Raw genomic sequence first — 15,882 nt, forward strand, 5'->3', positions numbered from 1 at the left:
ATTAGCTGGATATCCTTCATAGTTAAATGATTTTTTTCGCTCATTCGCATCAATAGAGAAAGCAAACAAAGTTCCAATTGTTCCCCGTTGCAGGACATTATGTGCTTGAATAAATGGATCTTGGCTGTGTCTACATGGATTTGCCATATGGCTACAAAAGAAGGAAGAATAGGGGCTGTGTGCTTTGTGTTGGTAATGAGAACAAGGCAGTGGCTGCCAGGGTGGAGACTTTGGGGAGAGGCTGTGTGTGTGTGTGTGTGTGTGTAGGAGGGGGCCGACAGCCATCCACACCCCAGGAAGATACAATAAAACATATCGATACAAACAATAACATAAAAACGAAATTAGACATCCATCCACTTATAGCAGATCGTGTATGTACGCCTAAAATGTCCAACTAACCCACATCAGAAACAACCTGCTGCTCGATTCTGAACTTTTGATTTTTGACAGAAGAGTTAAATGTAATACTGACGAAATGTCACTTATGTCTGCCGCCCCCACCCAACAAATGTATCATTCGTGAATAACTTCGTCTTTAGCGACGACTCCACCACTTCTATTAATGTATCGATTAACATAGAAATTAAAATTACATATTCAATTACATGAAACATTTCGTTTTGAATTCTAATGAAATTTACACGTTCGGCCAGCAAACGAACATTTGTCAGTGGGAAATATTGGTCGGGGAGAAAAATAAAAATAAAAACAACAAAATGAAACTTAGGAACTTACATCAATCAAAATGAAACGAATGGATGTATTTATTTGTTTAACGAAATCGTTTACCTAACACGATGAAGGCTTACATCGACAAATGCACTCGTAATATCGTGGGGAAAAGCCGCCCGAATTCATTTTAAAACGTTTGTGGGCATTTAAACGGCTGCGTGACACCGAGTCCGGATTTGAGGCAGGTGTCTCTGCATGGAGGTAAACGAATATTGTTGTGAAAGTAGGAAACTGTGTGTATTTTAAGAGGTCCTCTAAAAAAGCGTATTCACTGTACAATGCGCTCATTTTAAAAGCTGTCTCGGTAGACAATGGGCACCTGCTTCCATTTGGGAGGCTACGGTCTATAAATCGCGTACTGCCCAGCTGCCTCCTTTAGGGTATTTGTCGGGCTTATTACAGAGCCTATAGAAAAGACCCCCTCTCTAATAACACACATTATAGGTGCTAAATGCACAATGGTACGTGCCAAATTCTCGTATTAAATAAATAAAAGGGAAGGGTTTCTCGACGCATTTTAAACAAATGTTGAAAACTGTATGTATAAATATTCCATATATATATATATATATATATATATATATATATATATATATATATATATATAGATAGATAGATAAAATCCAAAGAGTACAGAATATCACACCTGATAAAGAATTCAACTGAACCGTTACTTCTAACAGGTTTCAGATGTAGCCCTTTATTAACTCCATATATACAGTTTGTGTGTGTTTGTTTGTTTATATATATATACATATTTATATATATAAGTATATATATACTTATATTTAGATAGATAGATAGATAGATTTGAAATCTGCCATAAGTCAGCCCCTTTGTTGAGTACAATCTACCTTCTCTTCCAAATAACGGTTCCTTAATGGCACTTTACCGGGTTGTATGGGTCCTCGTAGATTACATTGCTTGACAAAGAAGGATTTTATTCTGGGGAGGCGTCTTTGCATATGAAATTCTTTGCATGTCAAATGGGTTATTTAAGACTTTAAGAAGGCTCCTATAATTCGTGGACAAAAGAGGAATCATCACTAACGCTGGATTCTGACAGACTGTAAGTTACTGTATGAAGCAAGAACTCTTTCAAAATTACTAATCCATTTGTATTTCTTCTAGACTCTTATGGAATCTGGTACAGATTTAAATAGTTTTTTTTGCGAGGCAGAAATGGCATCGCTTTGAACATTTTTATTAAGAGTGTATGATATAAAGAAAGATTCCTTGCGGACAATGACAAGTGAAGTTACTGCAGAGCGTAAAAGAACAGATTTATTTGAAATTTTTAAGATTATATCGATCCAATACTTTAGATAGGCAGGTGAGTTTTCTAATTTTGTTTCAAAGGGTAGAGAAATAGAATGAACGCTTCTGCAGCGGCACCTCACCGAGTTGTACGGTTGGCTCATTGCTGGACAAAGACACGTTTCATTCCCATATAAAATTGGTTCTTTGAGGATTAAAAAGGTTCCTAATATGTGAACAGAACTGAAAGCTTTAGGCTACAGGACACTGACAGATGAAAAAACCTGAACGATGGATTGTATGCAGTCATAGTGCTTGTAACATTCGGGGCTCACGAACCGTTATCATCAGTTCATGGCCACTTACGGAACCTGTTACAGAAATAAAAGCTCATTCAGAAATCATAATATGGATGGGTCTTAAGAATGTTGCTTTACGATGTAATATATTACCACTGCTGATTATGCAGCTGTTCGTTCTGCAGCAACAGTACCTTTACTTTATAAGTGAGCGCATATGCCTAACAATACCAAACATGTTTAAAACATTAACAGTGTAATGGTAATTTATTAATCGGAATACAATAATGCAGCTGCGCTTTACTATGCGAACATCCCCACTCTAATCTTTACTTTGCGGTTTCTTGGAAGGCTTTGTCTGACTCGTAACTCGTTGATTACTGAAATGCATATGTAACAAAACAATTGAAAAAGATAATAAAAACCGTTATCAACGCCACCATCAGCCCCTGCAGAATTTTTTTTTTTTTTGAAGTTCTTTCCTGCCAGCGCATAACAATGTTAAACATGCCGTCTCTATGAATGTTTATTCCCAGGAGCGCTGCAAGGTGGAAAACAGTAGAAAAGGAGAAGCATTTTGAAAGAAGAGCACAGAAGAACGCAAATTACATGCAACGGAAAGAAATCGGATCTTTTTACTTTGCTTTTTTATGCGGCGGAGGAATATTTAAAAACCGTGTTGAATAACGAGTGCGCTCCACGAGCAAATTTCAAGGTAAAACGAAAATGCTTGCTTTTCTATTGGAGACCTTGGGAGGCTCGTGTATCTAAAAGCCCCACCTGCATTTGGTGGTTTTGGTTTATTTGATGCACAACATGGATCGCGCCGTGGCGTTCAAAATGATGCAGTTAAAACGATTAACAAACTCGATCGTTTTAAATAGAAGGGCTTAGCCTTTAGAGAATACGCAATCCAAATATATTGGAATTAAGAGAGTGAAGAAACAAAGGGAGTGTTAATCTAAAATGTTAATCATTAATTAATGAATGGCAAAAAAAAAAAAAAAAAAAACTTTCCCTAAATTCACTTTCAAATATTAAATACTGGGGATTTTGCAGCGATAAACTTAAGGCTAGGTCTGCCACACCGATGTTTACATGATTGCTGCACTCCTTTGTAAGTCGCTTTGGGTAAAAGCATATACTAATCAAACAAATGTAAAAGGATATTAAAGCAAGGGGCACTTGTCATATCGGACAAGAAAAAAAAAATGGAATGAGTAAATTAATAAGAGCGTGCGTGATTTGCGATTTCCATCCCTCCACAAACGGGGTTGAAATGTATTTAATGTATGCAAATCTGGAACGTCTGCCCAAGACATAAAATGAACCACAGAGTATTACGAAGAGTCCGCTTGCCTTCAACAGATTTACATATTTATATCGTTCCTTCAGATTGCCAACACAAATGGATAGAACAAAAGCTAAGCTAGGAAATGGTTCTTTTATCTCTTTGTTATACAATCATAACAGATGGTGGGTCTGCACATAAAGCTTACCACTGCGAAATCTAGAACACGTTTATAAACAGGGATGGGTTAAAATGCGTAATATACGAAATGTAATTTGAATAACGCGAACTATGGCAAGTTGCTGTTAAAGGAGCGAGAATCTGCGTGGCTGGGACCTCAATTTAAAACTGCGCAGTGTACAACGATCCGGTCCCATTTGAAGGATAAATCTATAGAAACGGCGGCCGTGACTAACAACCCTGAATGCATTAGGGTCGTACAGTCAGTTCCTCGCGTCGTTACTGAAACACTTCATTTTGTTTAAGACGCCCGAGAACCTTAAAATCCCCGCCCGCTTTGACACCAAAATTACAAAACTGACACCAAGAAAGTGGCAAGAGCCGGCAAACACCTTCTAAACCGAGAATCAAAGTCGATCGTGAAAGCGCCATCGTACCACCCATGCCAGATCTTTAAGACTCAAGTATAAGGACAGCCTATTTGTCGGGGCGCTTGGACTGTAAAACCGAGGAGATGCGTTCGAACCGCTAACGTCACGTTAAGCTCAAATGTTGTAAGTCGCCACAGAGACGTAGTCCAAGAGTGCAAAGAAAAGAAGCAAACGAACAAGAGGTCAGAGTAAACCATTGTTTTATTCAGATTTGTTTGCAGTTATCTGGAAACGGCAGTGAAACAGAAAAGGCTCAGAAAAAAAAAAAATAAAAAAATGGATTCTAGTTATCTTCAAGTACACTAAAAGATTCATAAAGCTACATTATGCTGTGATTGACACCAAAACAAAAACCTATAAAAATATAAAAAAAACTTTATACATTATGCAAAGAAAAAAAAATAGTGCCCTTTGGCTCATAAAAAAAAAAGTTGGCTTTTTACCGACAAGAACACATAAATAAAATATAAGTTAGTATACTCTTAAATTTTGTACAAATATACAACTCAAGTTGCATCAATAAACAATAAATGACTTTTAAAGCTTTACACTTTTGGCCAGTGTAGACATCAGGCTTTTTGTCTCCTCTTTAAAGATACATTGCACAGTTGTTAACGCGTTTAACACTGTATTTGTGGCTACATACAAGGCCACTGGGTTGCTACATATCGATTTCTTTTAAACAGTCCCCGGGTTCTGCCTCACGAAAATCCCCAAAGAGTTTCTGCTCTCCCGGCACTCCTTCTCCTTCGAAGAGACGGTCTTTACTTCCCAATCTGGTGGAAACCCCATAGACCAGAATCTTCACACAAAAAAAAAAAAGAAAAAAGTGCGACCACCTGCAAAAGACAAAGTATATATACAAGATTTAGAAAAAAAAAAAAATGATCGAGGAAATTTTAAACAAAAATAAAAACCTGCGGTACACCCCCCTCCGTTTATATAAAAAAAAAAGCCGACGTCACCATTTACTAGATCCTTTCCCGCCACGTTGACGTCAAGCACCCCTCCCCCGCTTCACACACACTTCACCACTACTCGAGTTTAAAAGTCACTGTTGTGTTCGTGTACACATCAACAGCCTACTGCATATGCAAATGTGTTACGAGACACGTTTTACAACTCCGCGCCCCCCATCCCAAAAACAACACACCCCAATACAAACCCTCCACAACTTCGTTGTTATTTTGAAACACTTTTTAGGCTTGCTAAGGTTTGTAATAAACTTTTGGTATACACTGAACCAAACGTACACACCTCATCGAATCCTTTTTCTCGGAGTCTGCTCCGTAGGGATCACGGGCGCCGAAGGAGAGCCATTTTCACCAGATTGTTTTGTTTCCAACGACCTTTTCCTTTTAGCGAAAAACTCTATATGGGGGGAAAAAAGGGGAAAGATTACGCATACAGATAAAGTAAAAAAAAAAAAAAAATAATAATTGGGGCGGGGAGAACACGTTAAACGAAAACACGAAAGTCACGCACACAATACTAACAAGGGTGTAAACTTTTCTTTTCCCTCGTCCTCACCTGTGATTTGCCTGTTTGTTGCGCTAGCAGGCGTCCGCTTTCGTGGTGTGCACGGCACGGCTCTGCTGGCTGTCCTTATTCCTGAGTTGAAATTATCCGATTGATTTTCTTGATTCCTGTCCCCGGAGTTCACTGCACTCTCCACCGCAGCCAATCGACTCTCCGGGGCGGCAGTGCAAGCCGAGGGCGAGGAAAAATCCTGACCCGCGCTGGACTCGTCCCTGCCATTACTAATCGTTTGGTGCAAGTCCAAGGGAGACCTCGTCCACACCGGTACGGTAATCCGTGTTCTCCCTACTTGAATAGAGTCTCTGTAGAACGCGGGGATCGCATCCATCGGCTTCGCCTCCCAGACGTAATCGCCGCCTTCTACTGGGGTGTGGGTTTCGAAGTTAAAGTTCCACTTGCGCTGGTCACTTTCGCTGATCTCCCGGAGTTTGGTCTTCATCTCCCGATCCAGCTCGTCGTGGTCCACCGGGCCGAAAAGGTTCCTGCACACTCCTGTTCGGGCGTGGAGAGGAAAGGTCCTCCTGGCTGCAAGCCTATCCAACGTACTGCAGGACAACTGAACATTCGACATAGTGCTATTAAGGAATGGAGATAATCCAAGCAGGAACAGTGACAAGACACAGATGGATAACCGAAGAAAATAATAAAGTGCAAAGATATTCGACGTCAGCTACAAAACGGACCAAATATCGCCAGGGCCGCGTACGTGCGTGCGTCGCCTTCCCTTTCACTGTATCCTATCAAACGCTGGACACTCGCATTCTTTGCTACTGCGAACAAGTCGTCCTCAGGCTTGTATTTAAACAATGCTACTACGATAAGGGCAGTACTCATTGGGTGCTGTAAACGGATTCGGCCTTTAGTTGGCCCGCCCAGGCCACGCCCCTGTGATATCTCCGCCCACCTCCCACTACTATAGGCTCGTCTACCCGCTTGGAAAGGCGCCAAGCTGAGCGTCTTCGCTATTGGCAGGGAGGCAAAAAGTCAGTTTGTAACTTCACTACTCCAGTCGCTCCCTGAATTTACGTGAGTAGCCTTACGCAGCCTCGGCGCTGGCTCCATTGTAATTAGGGTGGGGGAGGAGACGAGAGAAGAGAGCTGAAAGCTGTAAACACTTGGCGTGAATACACTTCGGACACCAACACAAACACCCGAGATATCACTAGATCTCACCCCTTGGGTTTTAAATGGATGACCGTAAATGTGGTTTTGATAGCTACCGGGAGCTGACTTTGATAAGATGAACGTAAACCCGCCTTTCTTAATGATTCGTTATTAAAAGCCTGCGCATACGTCGCACATAATTGTTAGAGTAATGCCATCAATTGTTAGCACTAAACTAAGGGTTGTGTTGTCATTAATTTATATAGCGAAAACAGAGCTGGATATCTGCAAGTCGAAATCTCATTTAAAACCCACTGTTTGCTTACCACATTCTGACACACAAATGTAATTCCGCCGAGATTTGGCTCGTTGTTATTTTGCGCAGAAGAGAGGCTCAACAGCGACACCCAGTGTCCCCGTATGCGAATGTACTTGCTGATTGTGTTCAGTTGCTTCAAAGAGTATGCCTTCTGGTTGTGTGTGATTCATTCATCAACGTACGGAGAGTACAGACCGAAAATCAGACATGTATTCACTCAAACGGACCTGTCTGTCAACCCATCATATATTGATCTATCTATCTATCTAGGGAAAAGCCAAGCAAAATGACACCTTTTATTGGATAACTAAAAATATCATATGGAAGCTTTTTTGTAATCCTTTTAGTTAGCCAATAAAAGGTGTCATTTTGCTTGGCTTTTCTCTACATTCATAATGGCTAACATGGTACAACACCCTAGTAACTCTCTATCCATTAATTAAACTAAGGAGATAGTTGTGAATTTTAACAAGAAGTTGCAGCAGTCTTTCACACTACTCTGTATCAGTAGGGGCTTACAGTGAAAGGACTACCATGGGGTTCATACAGTGCATCCGGAAAGTATTCACAGCACATCACTTTTTCCACATTTTGTTATGTTACAGCCTTATTCCAAAATTGATTAAATTCATTTTTTTCCTCAGAATTCTACACACAACACCCCATAATGACAACGTGAAAAAAGTTTACTTGAGGTTTTTGCAAATGTATTAAAAATAAAAAAACTGAGAAATCACATGTACATAAGTGTTCACAGCCTTTGCTCAATACTTTGTCAATGCACATTTGGCAGCAATTACAGCCTCAAGTCTTTTTGAATATGATGCCACAAGCTTGGCACACGTATCCTTGGCCAGTTTCGCCTATTCCTCTTTGCAGCGCCTCTCAAGCTCCATCAGGTTGGATGGGAAGCGTCGGTGCACAGCCATTTTAAGATCTCTCCAGAGATGTTCAATCGGATTCAAGTCTGGGCTCTGGCTGGGCCACTCAAGGACATTCACAGAGTTGTCCTGAAGCCACTCCTTTGATATCTTGGCTGTGTGCTTAGGGTCGTTGTCCTGCTGAAAGATGAACCGTCGCCCCATTCTGAGGTCAAGAGTGCTCTGGAGCAGGTTTTCATCCAGGATGTCTCTGTACATTGCTGCAGTCATCTTTCCCTTTATCCTGACTAGTCTCCCAGTTCCTGCCGCTGAAAAACATCCCCACATCATGATGTTGCCACCACCATGCTTCACTGTAGGGATGGTATTGGCCTGGTGATGAGCGGTGCCTGGTCTCCTCCAAACGTGACGCCTGGCATTCACACCAAAGAGTTCAATCTTTGTCTCATCAGACCAGAGAATTTTGTTTCTCATGGTCTGAGAGTCCTTCAGGTCCCTTTTGCCAAACTCCAGGCGGGCTGCCATGTGCCTTTTACTAAGGAGTGGCTTCCGTCTGGCCACTCTACCATACAGGCCTGATTGGTGGATTGCTGCAGAGATGGTTGTCCTTCCTCTCTCCACAGAAGACCTCTGACAAAGTGACCATCAGGTTCTTGGTCACCTCCCTGACTAAGGCCCTTTTCCCCTGATTGCTCAGTTTAGATGGCTGGCCAGTGCTAGGAAGAGTCCTGGTGGTTTTGAACTTCTTCTGCTTATGGATGATGGAGGCCACTGTGCTCATTGGGACCATCAAAGCAGAAGAAATTTTTCTGTAACCTTCCCCAGATTTGTGCCTCAAGACAATCCTGTCTCAGGGGTCTACACACAATTCCTTTGACTTCATGCTTGGTTTGTGCTCTGACATGAACTGTCAACTATGGGACCTTATATAGACAGGTGTGTGCCTTTCCAAATCATGTCCAATCAACTGAATTTACCACAGGTGGGCTCCAATTAAGCTGCAGAAACATCTCAAGGATGATCAGGGGAAACGGGATGCACCTGAGCTCAATTTGGAGCTTCATGGCAAAGGCTGTGAATACTTATGTACAGGTGCTTTCTCAGTTTTTTTTTTTTTTTAATAAATTTGCAAAAATCTCAAGTAAACATTTTGCTCGTTGTCATTATGAGGTGTTGTGTGTAGAATTCTGAGGAAAAAAATGAATTTAATCCATTTTGGAATAAGGCTGTAACATAGCAAAATGTGGAAAAAGGGATGCGCTGTGAATACTTTCCGGATGCACTGTATCTCTGAGGACATAAGGATTCAGCATATTTAAGCTGTGGTCATTAAAAGGCAAGGTAGCATCTGTACTATCTCATGCAACTCTGGAAATGTAGGGTCTCCCAAGCAATCCTAAGAACATTCTACACATACATCTCAGAAAGCATCACCACACAGAACATCATATCTTTGCTTGGTAACTGCTCTACCCAACACTGCAAACCTGTGCAGAGTGTGGCGTGAGTAGCAGAGTGCACCATCAGATGTGTTTTACTCTCTCTGTGAAGGACCAGAGCGACCAAAAATCATCAAGGACTCCTCCCACCCCAGTAATGAACTTTTCAACTTGCTAAAATTGGACAAAAGAATCCACAGTTTTATGGCCAAAACAGAGAAGCTTCTGCTTGTAAGCCATAAGCCATCTCTATAAAGACATGCAGTAAAACATCTTTTGAGAATGACCTACTCAATGGCCACTTTTGATCACACTTCTACTTCATATTTGTCTTTTTTAATTAATTATATATAAATATATTGTTCAATTAAATCCTTTGCTTTGTGCAGTGGTTGTATGTTAATGTTATAATAAAATCGCTCCGGGGTGCTGCACAATTCGCTGACCCTGTGCTCTGACCCCCAAAGGTCATGCGAAAAGGCAATTTCCCCTCAAGAATTCACAAAGTATATCAAATGAAAAAAATCAAAACCAAATATTTGTCATTTTGCCACTATTTGTTGCACCTTGCATTTTGTGTATTGTTAATTTTACATTTAAAATTTCACTTTTCCTATTTAGTTCTACCTGCTTCATTTTTCTCTGTATTTCTCATCTGTTTTACTCTTTGTTTTGTATAACTTGAATAGCAAGCCTGGTTGTATAAAATGTGTATGTGACAGATAAAGAAATCTTGAATCTCAATCTTCACAGTTTGAAATCATTTTCAAAGCCACCTAATCACTGGGAGTTTTGGATTGCTGGATCCCATTAATCAGCACCGTGTAAAGGGATGGGTTGTGGACTGGGACCATTGCCAGGGTCCTCTTTCTGCCAGAGACCATGTGCGTGTTGTGTATATATGTGAAATATTATACATAAGAATAGTTAATTTAAATTTGTTTGCTTTTGCTTTTTCACCATTAAAAAGAAAGTCTCAGAAAAATGATAACCTGAGTGTAAATTGGCAGCATGGTAGTGCAGTAGTAGTGCTGTTGCCTTGCAGTGAGGAGACCAGGGTTTGCGTGAAGTTTGTATGTTCTCCCTGTGTCCTCATGGGACTGCTCTCACTGTCCAAAGGCATGCCGTTTAGTCGACTGGCGATACTAAATTGGCCCTAGAGTGTGTGTGTGTTCACACTGCGATGTCCTGGTGCCCTGTCCAGGGATTGTACCTGTCGCGTGCCCTGTGCTTGCTCCAGATTCTTTGTGACCCTGCTCATCATAAAGTGGATTTAGAAAATGGATGAATATCTGAAGTGTTCATATTCACGTTTCTTAATTTTCATTTTATTTAATTTTGTAACTGTTACATTAACTTATTTTATTTTAACAGAGGTAATATGTGTAATTAAATAATGTGTATTTATTAACATCGGTAAAGGCACTATATAAATAAAATGTATTATTATTATTAAAAGTAAAAAAAAACTTCCAATATCACATTGACACAAATAGCCAGACCCTTTGCTATGACACTGTGAAATGTGGCTCATGTGCATTCCATTGCAGTAATCATTACTGAGATATTTCTACACCTTGTTTGGAGTCCACCCATGGTCAGTGTAGTTGATTGAACACGATTAGGTAAGGCACCCACCTGTCTGTAGAAAGTCCCACAGCTGACAATGTGTATCAGAGCTTAAACCAAGCCATGAGGTTGAAGGAATTTCCTGAAGAGCTTAGAGACAGATTTGAGAAAGGCTAGGAAAAAATCCTGCAGCATTCAATGTTCTCAAGAGCATAGTGGATTTCATAATTCTTACAACTTTGGAACAACTTCAGCTCTTCCTAGAGCTGGCCACCAAGTCATACTAAGCACTCATGTGAGAAAGGCCATTGAAAAAGAGGTGACCAAGAACCCAGTGGCCAATCTGGTTGAGCTCCAGTGAACTAATACTGAAGACACCAACACTGCAACACTCCACCATTCTGGATTTTATGACAGAGTGCAGTGACAGAAACCTCTCATCAGTTAAGGGTTCATGGGAGCCTACTTGACGTTTGCAAGGACTTGAAGACATGACAGGGCTGAGGGAAAGTACAGAGGTATTCTTAATGAAAACCTGCTTCAGAATGCTCTGGACCTCAGTTCACCTTCAAACAGGACAATGGCCCTAAGCTCAAAGCAGAGACAACACAGCAGTGGTTTAGGAACAACTCTAGGAATATCCTTAGGTAGGTCAGCCAAAGTCGTCAATTGAACACAATCAAACATCTCTGCAGAGACCTGATAACAGCTGTCCATAGGTGGGCTCCATGCAACCTGACGGAGCATGAGAGGATCCGATGAGAAGAATGGCAGAAAGTCCTTAAATCCAGGTGCGTGAAGCTTGTCACATCATTCCCAAAAAGACTCCAAGCTATACTTGCTGCCAGAGGTGCTTCAATGAAGTACTGAGTAAAAGGACTGAAAACATGTGTCGATGTCATATTTCAGTTTTTTACTTTTAATAACTTTTCAAAAATTCACAATATTACTGTACTTCTTTCACTTTGTCCTTCTGGGGGTATTGTATGTTGCTTAATTTGGGGAAAAACAAATTGAAATGTTTTTAGCACAAAGCTTCAACATAACAAAATGTATTAAAAGCAAAGGGGTCTGAAGATGTCCTCTGTATGGTGTCAGTCCACTGCACACACAAACACTTGGCACACTCACCAATTTAGTGTCACCAATCCACAGGTGGGAGAAAAGCTGGAGCTTGAAATGACCTTGTCGTTCCTCCAAAGTATCCTCGACTCATATTATATAAGTCATTTCATCATCAGGACTAAGAAGAGCCTAACCTGGGACTGTTTGTTTCCAGACTATCCTGAATTAAATGAATATGTAATCACTACCAAAAAATATTTTTCATAATTCATTTCACTTGAAGTTATAATACAAAATTTCATGCATAATACAAAATAACATGCTCCTTTTGCAAGGTGAGTTTTGCAAAGATTTAAGTATAGAATACGGGTGTTGGGGAAATACCCTACTAAATAAAGTATAGATCAGTGAAATTAGAATGAAATGATAAAAACAATGATTAAATATAAGAATGGAAAGGAATGTGCTTTGCTAAACACAAAAATATGGGAAATGGAATTGTTCTTATGAATGAATGGCTTGAAGAGTTTATTTTGATTATTATTTAGGAGCTAAAATAAATAACTATCATGTCGACCTGAAGAGCTATCAACAGCACAGTGGCGAGTGTTACATTAACATTGTAAGTGTACATATGGAGGCACTCTTTCCATGCACTGTATACGGATCTAAAGGTTACTCAGCACTGTAAGAAAAGTGATTTTGCGATGTTGTTTTCTTTCAGTAGAGGATTGGGAGGCCTCAACCCCATAGAATGGGGTGTGTCCAACCTATGCTACAGCGGGAAAGTAACTGACACCTCGCAGGAGGGTGGTGAGTTAATTGTTACAGGCATATGACTCAGGAGATTTCCTTAAGTGAGTAGACAGGCCTCTGGTGAAAGCTGGGGGAGGATGGGGGAATCTGACAGATTGTCTGTGCTGGAATGAAGTCTGAAAGTGAGGGTATGGAGCAGCAGCATGGTGTGAGAGCTCCTGTAGACTGGTGACTGTGGCTGAAAATATAAGGTGGGCTCAGAGGAGGTGTTGTCATTAAGATATTGAGGAGCATGCTATAAAAGGGTTTCTGTTGACTGAATGCAGTGGCTTTGTATTGCTGAGGTACAGATAGATACTGTAGATAGATAGATAGATAGATAGATAGATAGATAGATAGATAGAACCACTTGGGGCCATGCTAGCCACCCAACCACATACGGGAGGCACACTTATAAAACACAAGTGTTTTTATTCTCCACAAGCCCACAACACAGTCCAAGCCAGGGCTCTCCAACCTTTTTTCCCCTGAGAGCTACTTTTACAAAATGAAAATGGCCGAGAGCTACTCATGTTTTCTAATGTTTATTCTCATAACTCATTTAAACCCAAACAAACTGAATACGCTTGTTTTGCCTGAACATTTACAAAATGTTGGTGTCCACAACTCACATTTTAAATTAAAACACAACAAAAAAATATCTAGTTCACCTGCAAGTGCAATTTGTATGTCTGTATGCATTTTCTAGATTATCTCACACCACTGAATTAAAACATGAATGCTGACAAAACAAAACAATGCAAATCCAAATCCATTGGCACTGCATGGAGTCAACTAGAGAGGCAGGTATCTGGTGGAGTGGAGCCACTGAGGTTTACTCTTCTGGAGTCCTTTAAATGTTCGTCTGTCAGTCTTGTTCTGAACTTTGATTTCATGACATTCACGTCAGACTCACAGAGGTATGGAGACCCAAACAAGCCGACATTTTCAGAGCTGCTTGGTGACGATTCTTATAGTTATCTCTACTAAGCTCCAGAAATGTTGAGAATGCTGTTAAGACTTTAACTGCACATTATTTTGAAAGTTTACTAATATATAATATATAAAATCCAATGTCTGTCTGTATGTCTGTCCGCTACTTAACAGATTTAGATAGTTTTTTTATAATTTGCTTGAACATTCCGGTTGATTTTGCGACTTCTCTCATTTTGCTATGTATCATAGTTTACTTGCAGTACCGATTTATTTGTGTGAATCCGAGAAACACGTAACGGGACGATTAGGGCCTTTCTCACTCACTCGCCAGCTTCAGGGCGTGTTCCTTAACTCCACTTAGCTAGCGAACGAGAGAACAATTGAATTCAACTTTGTTTGATATTTAAAATAAAGTGTTACTTAGGACTTGATGAGTTTGAGTCCGGATATTCTCTTAAGTGTATGCCACATTGTAAAGATAGATTGCAATTCAGATTGTGGATCGTGATATGATATTTTGGAAAGATATCCCACCCCTAATTTGACTAATCAAGTTTTCAAATTTATGTAGGATTTATTAACCCTTTGGTGAGCTACTTGGAAAGTGGTTGCGAGCTACCGGTAGCTCGCGAGTGACATGTTGGAGACCCCTGGTCCAGGCACAAACAGAGCACCTTAACACAATTCTCTCCTTTCTTTTCTCTTTACTCTTTTTCCTCCACTCTTCTTTGGCAAGCTTCATCTCCCTCCTCCCGACTCTGGCTCACCAAGTACCGTCCGCTGGCCCCTTATATAAGGCACGTGGATGCTTCTGGTGATCATTTCCCCACTTCCGGTAGGAAGAACCGCCCACACGGGCTCAGAAACAGTTGCGGTGCAACTGGATCCGAACAGGGCTGTTTCCAACTCCATCTCCCATTAAGCAATACAGGAGTCTGAGGCACCGCCGCCACCCAGGGGGGCTGCCATCTAGAGTTCCGGGGGAGGTAATGCTCTGACTATACTTTTTCCCACAGTCCTTCCAAGGAAGAGGCATCCAGGCTGGGTAAGGGCCCCGGCCATCCATGACACTGCCTCTGGGCATCCCGACTGGGCCAGAACCCCAGTCTTCCATCACAATAGATAGACAGATAGATAGAAACTTTATCTCTCTTTTATAAAAAAAATCTTTGGGAGGGAGACTAGGGAGATGAGATATGATCTTCTCGGAAGACAATTTGAAGACCCGTGAGAGACATTTTAACTTGCTCCCAGCTCTTAAAACAATGACAAGTGACAAACAAAACATGCAAATCGCCAGCAGCAGAAACCCAGCAGATGATCTGACCGATTCCCCTTGCATGCATTCAACCACCCTAACTAACCCCTGCCCCCTTCACAAAGCGAGTGGCAGGGATGCAAAGTGGCAAAAGGACAGCTGCTGTACAGGCTTTAAAATGATCTACGGGCAGTGCGACAGCAGCAACAGCAGCAGAAAGACAGCAGATGATCCAACGGCATCTCCTTAGCATGTGTTCAGCTGACCCCCTTCACAACACGAGCAGCGTTATACATTCTGCGAGAAACAGATTTAACCACGCCCGGGGCTGGAAATAAAGGACAAGTATTGTTTTTACAATGTCATGTGAGACAAGGCAGTAAGACATAATTTAAAACTAGTCCACGGACATCTAACCTAGCAGTTGTTGGATTGCTTTTGGCAGACACGCATCATGTGCTCCCAGCTCTTAAAACAACGACAAGTGACAAGCAAAACACGCAGCTCGCCAGCAGCAGAAAGACAGCAGATGATCCGATCACTTCTCCTTATCATGCGTTCTGCCACCAAACCAACCCCCTCTCACAACGCGAGAGGCAGAGACACGAAGTGGAAAAAGGACAGCTGCTGTACAGGCTTTGAAATGATCGGGCAGCGAGACAAGCAGAACAGGCAGCTCGCCAGCAGCAGAAAGACAGCAGCTGATCCGATGGCACCTCTTAGCGTGCGTTCAGCTGCTCCCCCTTCACAATGTGAGCAGCGTTATATGTCCTGCGAGAAAGAG

The 15,882-nt window shown here is 41.3% G+C and overlaps 1 protein-coding gene across 1 annotated transcript; it reads right to left on the minus strand.

Moving 5' to 3' along the window:
• Positions 1-4,972: 4,972 nt before the first annotated feature.
• On the minus strand, positions 4,973-6,532 carry LOC120523440 (cyclin-dependent kinase inhibitor 1B-like). Its single transcript, XM_039744757.1, has 3 exons — positions 5,724-6,532; positions 5,451-5,564; positions 4,973-5,032 (listed from the first exon to the last, which is right to left on the minus strand). The coding sequence occupies exons 1-2, from the start codon at positions 6,301-6,303 to the stop codon at positions 5,452-5,454; spliced, it is 693 nt and encodes a 230-aa protein (XP_039600691.1). The 5' UTR covers positions 6,304-6,532; the 3' UTR covers positions 4,973-5,032; position 5,451.
• Positions 6,533-15,882: the final 9,350 nt, after the last annotated feature.

This window comes from Polypterus senegalus, chromosome 1 (assembly GCF_016835505.1).
Source record: "Polypterus senegalus isolate Bchr_013 chromosome 1, ASM1683550v1, whole genome shotgun sequence".
NCBI lineage: Eukaryota > Metazoa > Chordata > Cladistia > Polypteriformes > Polypteridae > Polypterus > Polypterus senegalus.